The 18,113-nt window shown below is 45.1% G+C and overlaps 1 protein-coding gene across 3 annotated transcripts in view; it reads left to right on the forward strand.

Annotated features, from left to right (window-relative positions):
* Nucleotides 1-16,542: 16,542 nt before the first annotated feature.
* Nucleotides 16,543-18,113, forward strand: part of RCOR1 (REST corepressor 1) — a 167,609-nt gene continuing 166,038 nt past the window's right edge. For all 3 annotated transcript variants that reach the window (XM_044437196.1, XM_044437197.1, XM_044437198.1), the window contains exons 1-2: nt 16,543-16,804; nt 16,953-17,012. In XM_044437196.1, coding sequence (XP_044293131.1) covers nt 16,570-16,804; nt 16,953-17,012 — 295 coding nt within the window. In that variant the 5' untranslated portion in view covers nt 16,543-16,569. The remainder of the gene's footprint in view (nt 16,805-16,952; nt 17,013-18,113) is intronic.

The following is an 18,113-nucleotide window of genomic DNA, read 5'->3' on the forward strand; positions in this document are numbered from 1 at the left end:
CATCACCTATGATAAAACCCAGGAAATCAGTCTAGTTGTTTTAACGTTTCACTTTAAATAAATCCTAAACCAAACACATGGAGGCAATGCTTCACATTGCAGTGCTTTTAAAGGAAAGCAATAGGTAGAGGGAGCAATCTTGTGATCTGGACACCATGTCTGAGGTGTCGTAGGATAGTTCAGATGTGCAGTTCCGACCTTGCAGGTAGTAGTTCAACTGCAACACTGGAAATCTCACCTCCTCCCATTCCCACGTGAACCTGGGCAACTGATCCCATCTTTGGTACAAGGAACTGGCTATGGACATGCTTGGCAGGAGTGGCAGAACCTGGCTGCTGCTCTCGGCGAGTGTACCCTGCCACCTGCAAGACTCAGATGCCCCCAGGAAGCCAAAGGTGTGCTTGGCTGCAGTTGGCATAGGTGCTCCCTGCAGCTTATTATACCCTTTTTCCTCTTTAAACGGCTTTTTCTGGAGATCAAGAAAGGAGGTGATCAAACTGGCTTTTGTGATCCTAATTTTGACATCTACAGATAGTCCCTTCAAATGCCCTGGGGGCATCTTGGAGGTGCTGCATATTGTTACCATTTTTTTAAACAATTGCTTTGCTCCCCCCACTCCAATTTTCTCCAATGTTTGTAATTTAAAAAAAAAATAGCCGCACCTGCAGAACTGTGGCAAGATCCTCTTGGGGATTTTTTGGACTCACAGTTCCAGCACTTTTGCGCATGTTCCCAATACTCTGTCACCTGAAGAACAGGCGAAAGTATAAATCACTTCTATTTACAGGAGTAGTTACTATTGACAGCTGTCAAAAGTAAATCTCCGTGTTTAAAAAATGGTTTTAGAAAAAATATTGTTATTCTGACTAGGAAACTAAAGAGATATGGTTTATATACTTGTATCATTTTCTGGCAATTTCTTTTTCACCCTTCTAAATCCCACTTTACAAATGGATTTTGCCAGCAGGCACCACCTTGCATGTTGCCCACCCAAGTTTCTGCATTCTCACACCCATCCAACAGTTGTTGACATCTAGGTAAATTTTTAAATTTTATTCCCTCTCCAAGGTGCTGCTGAGGCAATTTGGATGTCTGCACTGTCAAAACAGAGATCATGAAATAGGGAGTCACAATTTAGACGAAAGGAAATGGAAAGTGCCAGAAAGCTATAATGATCCTGTAATGGCTTACAATAATGGCAGGGAGTAGGGAGATAACTCAATCCTCCTCTCGGATCCCCTGGGAAAGCTGCTGGAAGACTGAAGGAGCAGAAGGTGGAGGGAGGGGCCAGTAACTCAAGGTGAGTCCTGCTGGATCAGAGCAAAGGTCCCTGCAGTCCAGCATTCCACGCACACTGTGGCAAGCAGCTGCTTACAGGTCCCCCGAGCAGGATGGGTGCAAGACCGCTGCCCGCCCACACTCTTCAGCAACTGGTGCATGCAGACATTCCACCTGTGGTGAAGGAGGCAGTGCATAGAAAATAATACTAGTAGCCACAGTCTCTGCTTCCATGAACCTGTCCAGTCCCTTTTTTAAGCCATCTAGATTTGTGGCCATCACTGCTTCCCATGACAGTGAATTCCATAATTTAACCATATACTGTGTGAAGACGTACTTCCTCTTGACTGTCCTAAAACTTCCCCAAATCAAATTCATAGGATGTCCCTGGGGAGTGTTATGGGAGAGAAATGCCTGTCGTCGTATCTTCTCTACTCCTTACACAATTTTAAGCATTTCTATTGTGTCTCCCCTTACTTGTCCTTTTTCTAAGCTAAACACCCCCAGCTTTTGCAGCTGTTCCTCACAGGGGAGATGCTCCAGCCCCCTGATCATATTTGTTGTCTTCTTCTGTAAGTTCTGCTTATTGCCAAGGTGGGTTGCTGTGATGTTCCAGTGCATTCACGGAGGGAGGGAGGAAGGCCATGGAGGCTGCTACAGAACCCGAGGTTTGCACTGTCTTTAATACAACTTCCATGTTAATTCAAAGAGCAGCTCAGGTCTTGCAGAGAGCTGCAATTTGGGCTACTATTTTTGAGCTTGCTGCTTAGTCATTTTGGAATGCGTTATGCAGAAGACCATATGCTATTTGATATTTTTTTGTGAGCCACTTTGGAAAAGGGATGGGAGGGCAGCAAATTTTTTAACAACCGCTATCGTCTTAATAAATGACAAATGCTAAGAGGTTAGATTGCTAGACTTGTGGCCTGTAACACTTTTCATCGCAGCGTAGCTTTGTGTACACTAAACTAGCCTGCACTCTGTATGTTACGTGTCTCAGTTCCACTGCAGGCAAGACCTTGTACGCTGTTCCTGGTACTGCCTGTCATGACAGTCAACACATCGGCTGCAATCCAGCCGACTGAGGCATTGCCTGGACCCACCCTACTGAAAGGCAAAGCTCTGCTGTTCAAGAGCTTTTATAGACAATGCTATATATGCTGTTGGTGCTTTTTCAGTACTCTGGGGGTCACATCCCTGGATACCAAAAGAAAGGACACTGACTTTATAATTGTGGCTAAAACCAAATGCTCAGAATGCAAATGTGAAATTACTCATAAGGGCAAAGTACACTGATGGGTGGCAGCTTGCAGAAATGCTGCTCCAACAGTATAAATAAAATATGCTATGCCTTAGTATCTTAGTAGTTAGCTTTGATTAGAGGAAAGCTTACATTTCAAAAGGGTCCATAAACCTGAAATGTCCTGAATGGTTAAATGCTTTTAACCACCAAATCACAACAAAGAGGTACAGAACCGCTTTCAGCCCAGGGCGGGATTCCATTTCAGAGCAGTTGTGTGCACCCAGAGGGGGTGCAACTCACTCTTTATTTGCTGGACGTAGCCAAAGGCAACGTGGGAGGAGCCAGAAGCAAATGAAGCGAGGTCAAAATACCAAAAATAACTGCATAGTTTAGTTTAATGCTCTTAGCACCAGGAACTGAGCCTTAGGGGAGGCATTGCAACCTTTTAAAATGGGGTAGGGGAGAACCACACCCAATCCTGCAAACTATCAAAAGGATTAAGGGATGGATTGACCTGTAGGCCTGTGTTTCTGCAACTATGTTGTGGATGCACACATGGACTTCCTGTTTTATCTTTTATTGGTGTGTGTGTGTGTGTGTGATGTTTCCATTAACACTACCTTTGCTAAAGCTGCAGATTATTATACATGGTGCAAAATATGCTCCCCTGTGGGCCTAGAACAGCCTTCCTCAGCCTGGGGTCCTATGCACATTTTGGACTTAAATTCTACCAGTTAACCTTCAGGAATGCAGGGAGCTGCAGTCCAAAAAATCTGAAAGTAAATAGGAAAGTAGCCCTAGAACCTGCTAAACTATGAGCGGGCACTTCCTAATTAGTCTGGGCACCTAGGTTTTAAAAAGATGCAGAAAAGCTAGAAAGGGTATGGGGAGGGCAACAAGGATGATTCAGGGACTTGGAAGCAAAGCCTGTGAGGAAAGATTGAGAGAAATGGACATGTTCTTCCTCAAGACTGAGGGGTGATATGACAGCACTCTCCAAGTACCTGAAAGGCTGTCACAAAAAGGACAGACAAGATCTCTTCTTGTTCATTCCAGAGCGCAGGACACGGAATAACAGACTTAAGTGAAAAGAAACTAGATTTAGACTAGACATCAGGAAGAATTTCCTCACTGTCAGAGCAGGACAACAATGGAACCTGTTACCTGGGGAAAGTGTGAGCCCTTCGTCACTAGATGCATTCAAAAAGCATCTGGACACTCACCTGAGTGGAATGGTGTAACTTAGTGTCCTGTACTCAGCAGGGGGTTGGACCTGACTATTTTGGCCCCTTCCAAATCTAGTATTCTACGATTCTAAGTCACCAAGCTTTTGAATTGATAACTATTACTATGTTCCTGTATTATTTCTTATAATGTAATCCCACAATTTTTAAAGGAATATACGGATAAAAGGATACACAGTTCTCCTTAGCCCAGGGGTCTCAAACTCAACTGACCTGGGGGCCGCTGGAAGTAGAGTCTGGGTGAGGCTGGGCTGCATCAAGTATTCCACCACTGCGGCGGTGGTGGGCCGCTCATCCCATGGCCGGCCCGGGCGCCGCTGGCGCTTTGAAGGCCGCAGGGCCCCTCCCTCGTGCCCCGCCTGTCCCGGCAATTGGCCCGCGGGCCGCGAGTTTGAGACCCCTGCCTTTGCATTTTATCTTCACAACAGCCCTGTGAAGTAGGTTAGGCTGAGAGACAGTCAAAAGTTACCCACAGTTTCATGGTAGACTAGAGATTTATCCCTGTTTGTTCAGGCTTCATAGGATTTGGTGCACTGAAGAAAGCAATCTGACACCAGTATATTGTGCTCTGATTTCTTTAATGGAACTAATGAGAAATGAAATCAGATTGTCCAAGGGACTTTCTGATGCAATAGAGTACCAGTCTTTCATAACATTGTAACTTTTTTTAGATATTTTGCATATGTGTGTTTGTGTTTATTGGGATAAATATTTACTTTGCTTTTCTTCCTCTGAGTTTCTTTTTGTCAGAAAAAAGAGTGAGGATTAGACTTAGTGTTACAGCATGTAGGCAAACTTTAAAATGCCAGTGCAAAGGGGATGGTTTACTAAGTGCCAACTTAAAACGTTATGGCGTTGGGGGTCTAACGGGTCTGCATAGAAGAAGGCAGGACAGATGGTTGACACCTGTCCCTCTTTCTGGTTACTCCCCCAGCCGGAGGGTTCTAGGTAGGCTTGTCAACTGCCCCTCAGGCCTGACGGTGCTGTTGCTCAATGCCAGGTCGGTCCATAATGAGTCATCCCTCATCCACGACTTGATTGTGGATGAGGGGGCCGACCTGGCCTGTATAACCGAGACCTGGGCAGGTGAGGAGGGGGATGTGTCCCTCTCTCAACTGTGCCCGCCTGGGTATCTGGTCCAGCACTGACCACGCCTTGAGGGGAGGGGAGGGGGGTTGCTTTGGTTTACCGAGCTTCCATCTCCCTCACGGGGCTTCCTGTTCTCTCGAGGCCGGGACTAGAGTGCCTCTACTTGGTGTTGGGCAATCAAGACAGATTGGGGATTCTGTTGGTGTACTGTGCACCCTTCTGCCCAACAGACTCCCTGCCTGAGCTGACGGAGATCGTCTCAGACCTGGTGTTGAAGACCCCCAGGATGTTGGTCCTGGGGGACTTCAATCTCCATGTCGAGATGGATCTGACTGGGGCAGCTCAGGACTTCATGGCCTCCATGACGGCCATGGGGCTGTCTCAACATGTCACTGGCCCGACCCATGAACATGGTCACACTCTGGACCTGGTTTTCTCGACGGGGCAGGAAGAGGGTGATCTGAGGGTGAGGAATTTATGTCTGACTCCCCTGTCATGGTCAGACAACTTCCTTGTGAAGTTTGAGCTCGAGAGCAGCCTTTCCCTCTGTAAGAGTGTGGACCCGATTGTGCTGGTCTGCCCCTGGAGCTGGATGGATCCGGATGGATTCCTGAAGGCCCTGGAGGAATTTCCAGTTGACAAGGCTGGTGCTTCTATTGACACGATCGCTCCTAAGTGTCCTCTCCCATCAGGCAGAGCCCGTTCACCCCCTTGGTACACACCTGAATTACAGGCAATGAAGCAGGTTGGGAGACGGCTAGAGCGGAGGTGGAGGAAATCACGGGATGAATCTGACCAAACACACTTAAGAGCCCATTATTGGGCCTATGCTGTGGTGGTGAGGGTGGCGAAAAACAATTTTTTCTCTGCATCCATTGCCTCCTCACAATGCCGTCCAGTGGGAGCTTTTTCGGGTGGTACAAGGGCTGGTTCACCCAGGCCCTAAGAAAGACCTGGTACCGCCCTCGATGGCCCACTGTGACGACTTTGCCAAGCATTTTAGGGAGAAAATTGCTCAGATTCGTCACGAGCTGGACGCCACTAGTGACTCAGAGCCTTCAGGGGAGGAGCCAATGTTGCTGTCTGGTCCACAATTGATGGATGAATTTCAGTTTTTGTGACCTGATGATGTGGACAAGGTGGTTGGACAAGTATGTTCCACCACCTGCTTATTGGACCCTTGCCCATCTTGGCTACTCAAGACAGCCAAGGACGGGATAGGGACCTGGATCCTGGAGTTTGTCAACACGTCTCTAAGGGATGGCCGGGTACCTGCCCCTAAGGAGGTGGTAGTCCAACCTGTCCTAAAGAAGGTTTCCCTGGATCCAGTGGCCAACATCCCGTTTCTGGGCAAGGTGTTAGAGCAGGTGGTGGCAGGACAACTCCAAACACTCTTGGAGGAAACTGATTATCTGGACCCATTTCAGTCCGGCTTCAGACCCGGGTATGGTACTGAATCTGCCTTGGTCGCCCTGTACGATGACCTGTGCAGGGAGAAAGACAGGAGGAGTGCGTCCCTGTTAGTTCTCCTGGACCTCTCAGCGGCTTTCGATACCATCGACCATGGTATCCTTCTGGATAGGCTAGCGGGATTCAGAGTTGGGGGCACTGTGTGGCGGTGGTTCCGCTCCTATCTCAATGGCTGATTCCAGAAGGTGGTGCTGGGGGACTATGGCTCTGCGCCATGGCAGCTATGCCGTGGAGTTCCACAGGGTTCCATCTTGTCCCCCGTGCTATTTAACATCTACATGAAACTGCTGGGAGAGGTCATCAGGAGGTGTGGGCTGTGGGATCATCAGTATGCCGATGATACCCAGCTCTACCTCTCATTCTCTACCAATCCAGGTGAGGCAGTGGCTGTGCTGAACCGTGGCCTGGCCGAGGTGATGGGCTGAATGAGGACCAATAAACTGAAGCTCAGTCCAGACAAGACGGAGGTCCTGTTGGTAGATGGATCGAGCTTTGGGATGGGGGACTTTGACCTTGTCCTGAATGGGGTTGCACTCCCTCTTAGGGACAAGGTCCGCAGCTTGGGAGTGCTCCTCGACCCAGAGCTATCATTGGAAGCTCAAGTGACAGTGGTGGCGAGGAGCGCTTTCCTTCAGCTTCGGCTGATCCATCAGCTGCGTCCCTACCTGGAGAACGACTGCCTGGCAACAGTGACACATGCACTGGCCACTTTCTGATTAGACTTCTGTAACGCACTCTATGTGGGGCTGCCCTTGAAGACGGTCCGGCTACTTCAATTAGTGCAAAATAGAGCTGCCAGGCTGCTGACGGGGACTGGGCGTTGTTCTCATAAAACCCCAGTCCTCCGTCAGCTCCACTGGCTCCCCATCGAAGTCCAGGCCCAATTCAAGGTGCTGGTTATCACCTACAAAGCCCTGAACAGCTTAGGCCCTGGTTACATAAAGGAGCGTCTGTGTCCATATATGCCCTCCCACCCCCTGAGATTGGCGGCAGAGGCCCTTCTCCAGGAACCCCCTGTGAAGGATATTAGGAGGGCAAGTACTCAGAGGAGGGCTTTCTCTGCGGTGGTGCCCAACCTATGGAATGCACTCCCCAGAGAGGTCTGCCTGGCACTGTCATTTGTTTTTCGGTGCCAGGCCAAGACCTTTTTATTTAAACGCTATTTTAACTGTTAATGGTTTACTTGTTGATTTTAAATTGACCAGGCTGTTTCCACTATTTTATTTTATGTATTTTATTTATTTGATGAATTTTTTGCATTTTATACAGGATTTTAATGATTGTAAGCTGCCCCAAGGCTCATGCGATGGGGCGGCATATAAGTTGTCTAAATGAATGAATGAATGAATGAGCTTCTGTTTCTTTACGAGTTGGACAGTACAGCAAGTTCTGTAGGCTAACCGCAGGCGGGAATAAAATTGAGGATGGGAAACACTAGTCAATTTTACCCTTCTGTACAAGACTGGAATGACAGATGTCCCTTCCTGAGGAGACTTAAAAATATTTTTATAACTAATACCATAAGACCTTTGCTTTGTATTTCTGCTTGTATTTTATTGTTTTTATTTTTACTGTGTTATTGGTTTTAATTGTGTTTTTATCCTGTAATTGTGAGTCACCCAGAGGTGCTGTGGCATGATTGGGCAGCATACAGATGTTTTAAATGAATGAATAAATAAATAACACCAAGTTAGGGGATTTCTGGGACCAGTGTGAAAATCACAACTTTGCTCTAATTTTTACAACTTATTTTAAGGCATAAAACTCCAAAGAACATTTATCCTTAATAAAGAAAGCACTATAGAGCATTGCACCATATGTTGTAAACTTAAGTTCCAGTTAATTGCAAACAGAATCTACCATTCCACAAGTATATCTGGCTTTGAAAAGGATTGTTGTGCTAGTACAAAAGGGAACTTCTGCTTGCCATCTTTCCCTGAACATCTGCGACATTCAAACATTCATAAGATGCTCTGAAAATTCCATTTCTGAATCTTGTTAGTAAAGAAAAAACCATCCTGTTGAACTTGGCATGTCACACAGATGTTAATGGTGCAGAGTATAAGACAGGAAAAAGTGCCAATCTTAGTGTTAATGCATATTATGAAATATAGTTAAAAATTCAAGATGAAAATATGGAATAGGTTTACAAATACTAATACCCTGGAATTTGATTGTAGGACCAGTTGAATCATAATAATGTAATAAAAGTTAGAAAAGAGATGACACTGGGTAGCTTTTTAATGATAAAAAATATAATATCTAACAAAGACTCAGATTTAGTCTTGATATAATGCATTGTATGGTATTATGTATTTTCAGATCTCCTGTGTGGCACGGAATGGTGGAACTTTATAGCGTGCCTACCCTAAAAAGACAGAAGCATTTGAAATGTGGTTTTATCACAGGATGTTAATAATTTTAAGGACTGAGAGGGTAAATAGCTGCTGCTGCTGCTGCTGCTGCTGCTAATGATGATGATGATGATGATGATGATGATGATGATGTTTAATTTCTATACTGTGCAAGAGTCTAAGCTCACTTTACAGCAATCTATAAAGATAATCGGCGGCAGAGGCCCTCCTGTGGGAACCCTCCGTGAAGGCCTGGCACCGTCCTTATTTGTTTTTTGGCGCCAGGCCAAGACCTTTTTATTTAAATGCTATTTTAACTGTTAATGGTTTATTTGACCGGGCTGGATCCACTATTTTATTTTATTTCATGTATTTATTCATGTATGCATTTTTTGTATTTTACATGCAATTTTAATGATTGTAAGCCGCCCCGAGGCTCATGCGATGGGGCGGCATATAAGTTGTTTAAATAAATAAATAATGTGCAAAGGTCAAGAACCTATAAATGAACCTATAAACACATAAAATGCATCAAACTAGAATATTGTAGTCATATAATATGAAAAATAAGGATAGTTGCAGCTAATTATACAAAATAAAAGAAATGGGAATAGAAATGTAGGAAGGAGGTGAAAAATGTTAGGAGAATGGGTTGGGAACAATATAATATAATTGTATTAAGCAGTCTTATCTAAAGACTCTTTAGCCATGATGATGTCCAACCTCAGGTAGGAGAGGGCAACTACATGAAGAAATATGATACAATCATAACTTTCTTTGTTATGGTAATGAACCAGGCATACAAATCCCAGAGCAGACCAGAACCTTGGAGAGCTATCCAAGGAAATTGGTGTATTCAATGCTTTGCGTGTGGGTGTGTGGGGGGGCACTATCACTGGCTTTTCCACACAAGGAATGTACTATATTCTGTGCAAGTGATCCCTCACTCATGGAAGTTTATGGGGTTTCCCCCATGTTATCAGTATCCTCCAGGGCCTCTCCCAAGTTCTCCTGTCATTTTTGCAACTTTTTAAAAGTGAGGCTAATGCAACATTTACCTAGATGATGCTGTGCTTTGCCTTCTTGAAAGACTAAATTCTGCTCTTTCACCTTTGTGCAATGCAACATACAGAAAGGCAGAGAGAAAACCCCCTGGGTGGGGGGAACCCATTTTCGAAGGACCTTCTTCCCCATGCAAAGAACATGGAAGTTGCAAACTTGGTATAGAACAGGGTTAAATGCCTCATGTACAGAAACTTAGTTTGCACACATGAATGTTATGAGAAAATCATTCATGGTGGCAGATTACTGGGGCCTACTTTAAACATGACACTGTGGATGTGTCAGAACAATGGTCCCTCAGAAAGGTGTCCTATGGATTTATTTCTTTGTTACAATTATAAACTACTTTTTCTTCAAGGAGCTCAAGATGATATACATGATCCTTGTTCTCTTACCTTCACAATAGTTCTGTGAGGTGCATTAGACTGCGAATCAATGACCAGTCCCAAGTCACCCAATGAACTTCATGCCAGAGTGGTATCTAGAACCCACATCTTCCTAGTTCTGGTTCAACCATTACACCACTACATAAATTCTTTACAGATTTAAGTGAAGAAAAAAATGACACAATGGGAAGATATGAGTGGGTTACAAATGGAAGACATAATTGTCTCAGGCCTGCAAAAATTTCATGGATAAGGCATGGCAATTGTACACTAAAAGCTGCTGCTGAAAGCATCTTGTGTGTGTAAATGTATACCTTTATATAGGTGAGGTTCACTGCCCTGACATTACATATAAATCACATTGTCTGTGCACCTGTAGCAGACCAAGATCCCTGGTATGCTAATGTTGCATGTTAATGTATGGCAACCTAGTTTGAATATTGTGCTGAGAACACAGAATCCTGCATAATTACTAGCTTTTGGTCTATTTTTTAAACATCCAGTGTTATGTTTAATTGGGGCTGAGGGAGGGGGCTGGAGAAGCAAGAATTTTATGGAAAAGCTTCCCAATTCTCTATCAGCCAGTTTCTAAAATTCCATTGCAGTTTCTAGAAAGCAAGAGACATACATGGCTATATGAAGAACTGCTGGAAGAGTTCATAATATTTCCCATTGGCTTCTGTGTGATAAAGTGGTTTTTGCAAGAAAGAAGCATAGGGATCACCAAAGAGCAGGAATCAGCAATAAGAGGGAACAGGTTTCCACTGTCCTGCAATGCTGTACTTTAGTGCAGGCAGTTGCTTTCCTGTCCTCTTGAATAATAACAATAACACTAATAATTTTAAATAATAATTCTTATTTTAAATGTCAGGCTTAGAATTACAATCAACACAAGGCAAAATCTGACATAATAAGACAACACTTTCCTATGCATATTTATATAGAACTGAGACCAGAGCAACTGAGGCCTGCAAAAAAATATTGTACCACAGCATGCAGCTGCTCAATATTTTATCCATTCCATTCCATTTTCCTGTTTATTCCTGCTTTCAACAGTCACTCAGCTTTCTGTGGTCCTCAGCAGGCTATCTTTTGGGTCCTTCTTGTACATTAAGCTGCATTCCTCCTAAAAAAGTGTCATACAAGGCTTTTTATTATGTGCCATCAAGTTGTCTCTGACTTATAGGGTCCTTATGAATGGAAGCACCCTAGAATGTTCTGTCCTTCACAGCCCTGCTCAGCTCTTCTAAGTGCAAGGCTGTGGCTTTCTTTATGGAGTGAATCCATCTCATAGTTGGTTTTCCCTTTGACTTTCCCCAGAAAGTTCTTCAGGGCTTAAGGTTACCCAAATCTGCTGATACTTCTGTCTTGTACATGGGGTGCTGACGTTTTGGCTATATATAAAACATAACACTCATTGTTTGAAATTGGAAATAGAGTGAATAATAGCTAAGTAAATTGCATAGGACACCCTTCCCTAGGTATATGCCACACTCAACAGAGTAGGGCTTAAGCCTGTGTATGATTGGGCTGTTATAGTGCATAGATATGTACATTTACAGCATACTAAAAAGCAGAGACATCACTCTGCCAACAAAAGTGCATATAGTCAAGGCTATGGTTTTCCCAGTTGCAATTTATTTATTTATTTATTTATTTATTTATTTATTAAAACATTTTTATGCCGCCCCATTCGCCAAAGCCTCGGGGCGGCTTATAACAATATATATGACCGTGAAAGTTGGACCATAAGGAAGACTGAGTGCCGAAGAATTGAGGCCTTTGAATTGTGGTGCTGTAGAAGTCTCCTGTGAATCCCTTGGACAGCAAGGCGATCAAACTGGTCAGTCCTAGAGGAGATCAACCCTGACTGCTCTTTAGAAGGCCAGATCCTGAAGATGAAACTCAAATACTTTGGCCACCTAATGAGAAGGAAGGACTCCCTGGAGAAGAGCCTAATGCTGGGAACAATAGATGGCAAAAGAAGAAGGGGATGGCAGAGGATGAGGTGGCTGGATGGAGTCACTGAAGCAGTCGGCGTGAGCTTAAGTGGACTCTGGGGGATGGTGGAGGACAGGAAGGCCTGGAGGAATGTTGTCCATGGGGTCGCGATGGGTTGGACACGACTTCACGACTAACAACAACAACAATGTATATTTACACAGAATTCCCTGCGGCTTGCTTCCAGGTATAGTATTGAACCCTAAGTGCACAATTGCATGGCACATGTGTTTAGATAGGTAGTCAATACCCATGCTTTAAGGAGAAAAGTCACAGCTTGGTAGCACCTACATGCAGAAGGTTCCAGACTGAATGACATTGGGCCAGGAAATAGTAGCTATCAGTCACTGAGCTAGAAGGACCAGTATTTTCCCTCCTGAAATGGACAGTACCAGCTTACCTCTAGTAAGGCAGTTGCCTTCTGAGCACAATGGAAACACAAAGTGTCTGGAAACACAAAGTGGAACACAAGAGTTGCCAGATCAATTCATTTCTCAGCATTTTGACAAACCAAGTGAAGCTCTTCATGACGTGTTTCTTACACCGAGTGGGAACAGGATATAGCAGAGTGCAGGATTTGTAGGAAGACTGCAGCAGGAAAAAGCAAAGCACAGCAAAACAAAAATAAACAGCACAGGGTTTAGGTTAGGGTAGTTGCTTTATTCTCTCCTGGCCCTCTGGTAGAAAACATGCTTTACATGCAGAAGGTCTCCTGAGACTGTAGAGGGCTGTTGCCAGTCAAAGTAGTAAGGTTCATATCATTCATACATAGCTATCAAATACCATGCTCACGTATATGCTACAGATCTAGCTATTTGCAGACAGTGTTGCAGTGTGAACTTTTCATGTACAGGATGCCAGTCAACCATGCCCACTTTCTAGATACTTCATTCCATCCTCCACTCCCCCCCCCCACCACATCGTTGTGTGTTTTCTTCTAACTATTGGTCAGCATTCCGTGCCAGCTGATCATGCTCAGTCTTCAGTGGGCTCTTTTGGGAGACTTTCTGCCCTTAAGACCAGTATCCCAGGCATGTTTAAATGGAGAAAACTCCCAGTATGCCCCAGCCAGCCATGTAGAACTTTTCTTTGTGTAAAAGTGTATGGGATTACACCTTAAAAGGTTACACCTTATCTTGCAGTCTGAATGCAACCACACTAATAAACCATGGCATATTAATCATAAACAACCCATGGCTTGTTGATGGATTATGAACTGTGAATTTTCTGTGGGTAACAAACCATGGTTTGTTATTGCTGCTGGATTCAGACAACCCAATAATCCACATCTCAGTTACAACCCACATTTAGCCCTTGAGTCGAGATTGTCATGTTGTCTGAAACCAGCCATTGACTGGGCTAAGGGTACCCAATGAATGTCATATCTAACTGAATATGGCTGAGTAACTCTCTTTTTAGTCCTAGTGCAGCTCTTTAACACTATTATATAATAAAAAGTGGCATCTTCTAGCAATAATTCACTGGAACAGGATACTTGAGCTCAGACCTATGTGGTTGTTGATGGAAGCAGGATGGAGAACATCTTGAAAGATTCCATGAAGATTGAAAATTGCTTGCCACCATTGAGAATTAGCAACTAATGGTGTTGAGTACATATAGTTGGGAGTGAGCTCTGCTGAAGTTGATGGAAATTGTGTAAATTGTGCACAGGAGTTAGTTGTTGAAGTGGCTCCAGGATGTACTCATTTCATTATTTGAGATTTCTATGCTGCCTTCAAGGGCCCTCAAGACAGTATACAATGATCTGGATTGAGATTCATGTAACACATGTCAATGAATGAGTAGTTTTTAGTTAACAATCCATAGTTAAACCATAGTGCAAGGGTTCACATGTAATGATAATCCATGATTCAACAACAACCTGTTATTCAGCAATGCCCTACACTTAATGTTGTTACTATATCCAAAGTAGGTCATTAAAATTAGGCCAATAAAAATAAAGGTGGCAACAATTAAAATCAATAAGACACAGGATAAAACACTAAAATCAACCAGTTAGAAATCAATTAATACATTGACAACATTGAAAAGGTTACTCAAATTGCTTTAACTTGGAGTCTTCTCTTGAGCAGGGAATTCAACCCAATGGCCTTATTGGTGCCTTCCAACTCTTACTATGATTCTATGGAACAAGTCTCAGACCTCCTTAAGAGCTACTGGAGAACAGAATACAGCTTGGTGGCCAGGCAGGGTTCAGGCATACATGCCTAGGCTAGTGATCCAAAATCAGAATGCCACCACCAAAAGCTCTTCCCTGCATTAACCACCCACATAAACTAAAAAGGTGGAGGCATATATGGCTTCTAGACAAAATGACCTTTGCAACAAACACTGAGGTTCCATCCAAACCTTGAGCTCTTTGCACTAACAATTGGAATACTGTGCATCTATTCCATCTTTTCCACTTATTTTTGTGGGGGGAAAGATAGGCAAAGCAGTCTGAAAACACGGGAAGGATGCATTACAAGTGCAAGATGACACTGTCTGGACCCTTTGAAAAATTCTATGAATGGTGAGATTAAGGAGATCTCAGGAGGAAAACAGTTTCATGGCCTAAAATACTCCCTTTCTTTATTATGATTCAAAGTCTACCCGATTTATTTTTGCACTGAAGAGAAAAGTAAAATGTAAAGTTTTTGTGTTTGCATAGCGCTAGGAAATATGGACTGTGTGAGCACACTTGTTTATGAGAAAAAATGTTCTAGGATATTTGGTCTTCGCTATTCCTGCCCCCTCCGGTAAAGGCTCTGAGCAAAACAATGGCAGAAACTGCATGTTCAGAGAAGAACCCTGCAACTTTAAATTCTGCAAACTGGTCAGGCCTGTCTTTTAGTTTTCTCTTGGGGGGGGGGGGGGCTTTGTTAGATATTGGCAAGTTCCCTCCCAGAGCCGCCGCCTCCTCTTCCCTTGCTGATGGCGGGGAGCGAGGGGGCGAGAAGCCTCGATCACTTTGGAGGTAATGTTCACATAGCCTGAAAAATATGGCATTGGCCTTCATGTGCGTGTCGTGCCCTAGTTGCGGTTTCCAACGAGCACCCATGCTCGTGGGTGGTTGGGAGGAAGCTTTTGGTGTGTGCATGTTTCAAGGAGACTTTTCACATCTTCTCCAAGGGCTTCCCTTCCCACCTTCTCTTCCTTCAGTTAACGTTGCTTAGTTGCGTTAGGAATCCCGCTTCCTTTCCCCCTAACCGCTCCCTGCTTGCGAAAACAGGCAGGAAAAGTTATCTTCGGGGCTAAAGGTGGCAGGTTTTGGTTTGCACTCTTTCTCCCTCGACTCTGCGCCACGCGACAGAACCGATTTGCTCAACAACTCCAGAAATTCCGATGACTTTTCCTACCTCCAGCGCCTTCCTTCCTCCACCCGCCCCCCCATCCCTGCCGCCGCTCTTTTCTCGGAAAGAAACACATATCGTTTCACTTTGCACGGGGAGGTTTGACCATTTGGAAGAAACGGGGAGACAACAAAATAACAGGCTTCCACGCCCCCGAGTGAAAACGCGGGTCAAAACAGCCTGGAGTTACTTCGTAGTATTATTGGACTTTCTTTGTATGGAGATTCCATTCAAACTGTTCAGCGTGTGACGAGTAACCTTCCGCCAAGGAGGAGGAGGGGGAAAATAGTTCCAAGCTACTCTTCACCCTTATAGCTGATGGGGGAAGTGAGTGGGAAGGTGCTAGAGAAAATAATTTGATTGCAGCTCCTTGCGGCGGCCACAAAATGAGCCTTGTTTGCACCCTGGCCCCCTCTCTGGCTGGGGCCAGAGCCCTTCTTTAAGGCAGCTGCCAAACTCCCCCCCCCACTCTTTTTTTCTTTTTCTCTTTTCCCTCGGTAAAGATACAATGTAGCCTTGGAACAAGCAGTATCATTGGGCGTAGAGATTGCAAAGCTCCAACTACGTAGAGAAGACGATACGCCTCTCCACCTAACCTTAACAAACGGAAGCGCCGGGCCGGCCTTGACGGACGGGTGAGGCGTACCAATGGAAAAGGGCGAAATGTTCCCAAAATGTGCGGACGGCCAATGAGAGGTGCAGGGGGCAGGCTCGAGAGGAGCCTAGCAGCTCAGGTTGACAGAGCTAGCCCCAGTCCAGGAAAGAAGTGCAGGGAAAGGGATGAGCCTCAAAGTTCGAGGCTTGTTCACATTGCAGGGAATTTAAAAAGAGGAGGAGGAGGAGGAGGAGGAGGAGGAAAGGAAATTAACAGCCCAAAAATCTGCAATAACGCAGGGGCTGCTGGAAGCCTACAGTTGCAGCTAACTTCCTAGGCGCTGCGTCCTTCCTTTCCTCCTCTTGTTCCTTTTTGCAAAAAAAAAAAAAAAAAAAGAAGCTTTCTTTCTGATTCTCTCCCCTCCCCCCCCCCCCCCCACTTCCTCCGCTGGTCTCTTTTTCTCCCCCCCCCCCCCCTCTTTCCCCCCCCCCCCCATGCCAGCCATGATAGAGAAGGGCCCGGAGGTCTCCGGGAAGCGCAGGGGCAGAAACAGCAATGCCAGCAGCGCGACGAGCGCTTCTAACAGCGCTGCTGCCTCGGCCGGTGCCAACAGCGCTAACAATGGAAATAATAAAAGTTTGGCAGCGGCAGCAGCGCCCAATGGGAATAGCAGCAGCAACAACTCCTGGGAAGAAGGCAGCTCTGGGTCCTCCAGCGATGAAGAACATGGTGAGTCTCGCGGGGAAGTGGGGGAGCTTTAAACAAGCAAACAAGCCTCGCAAACAGCCACAACTCTTTCTCAAAGCTTATGCAGACTTTTTTCTTTAAATGGACTCAATTTTGAAAATAACCCTTTTTCAAAATTTATTTGAACCAGGTGGAGGAGGCATGAGAGTGGGACCCCAATATCAAGCAGTCGTCCCTGACTTTGATCCTGGTGAGTCGTCGCCTTCCTTTTAAAAAGCCGAAATCTAATATTTCCACGGCCAAAGCGTGCATTCAGTTTTCTTCTGGAGAAGCATTAAATCTATATTATATTTATGGAGTGAGTGCCTCTCTCCAGGCATTTGGGAAGGGTTAGTCTCCAACTTGATCCAGTGCCCCCTTTATGACTCGGAAGCCAAATTCTCCACCGAGTTCAGTGGGGCTTTGTGCAGCTTTGGCAGCCTTGTCGTCTCCTCCTCTGCGTGGGGTTTTTCCTACTGTTACTCGGAAGTACATCCTTATAGAGCTCAGTGGGGCTCACCCCCTAAGTAAGTAAGGAAGCGTACCTGGATGAGAGCCTTGGACAGTGAAGTCGATTCTGCTGGCTTGTTAATAAAGGTGTAGGGGGGACCTGCTTTTTTCCTATTGTTATGCTTGTAAGAAAAGTGTGTGTGCATTTTAAAGAAGCGGGAAGGTAACAACTTCCCTCTCCCCCCCCCCCACCTCCTGTTTGCACGTTCACCCTGCCGCCCAAGGAAAGAACAGCAACAAAAGGGGGTGGGGGCTGATGGGGGGAGGGAAACGTGTTCAGGAAACGTGCCATCACACATAGGGACAGATGGGGCGGGGGGGTGGTTTGCAGGAGTTATTTTGGGGGTCCACTTCCTTCCATGAAATTCCATCAAAATGCAATGGTTTTCTTTTTCCCAGGGGGGGTTGCCGCGGGGGCAAGAGCTAAGTCAATAAAACACGGAAGAGCAAGGCTTAATCTCGTCTGCCTCCCCCCTCCCATTTTCTTGGCGTTCAGGTGTGGCTACTATTTTCATATTCACATTGGCAGAGGTGGAGGGAGGAGATGGCCCTTTATGAAAATCGGTGCCAGTCTACTCTCAAACTCCTCCCCTCCCCAACCCCAGTGCCCCCCCACCACATGCATAATGATTTTAGATGCAATTGACCTAAATCCAATTACTACTTCTTTTTTTCTTTTAAAGGAGTGGCTTATGCGATTAGGTTTTTTTAAAGAGGTGTTGGGGAGAAGAAGGGATCACCCATTTCATCTCTTTTAATGACAACATTTAGGGCAAGTAGAGTAATACGAATAAGAGAATCA

Source organism: Varanus komodoensis, unplaced genomic scaffold (genome assembly GCF_004798865.1).
Source record: "Varanus komodoensis strain SLA01 unplaced genomic scaffold, ASM479886v1 scaffold3, whole genome shotgun sequence".
NCBI classification, from domain to species: domain Eukaryota; kingdom Metazoa; phylum Chordata; class Lepidosauria; order Squamata; family Varanidae; genus Varanus; species Varanus komodoensis.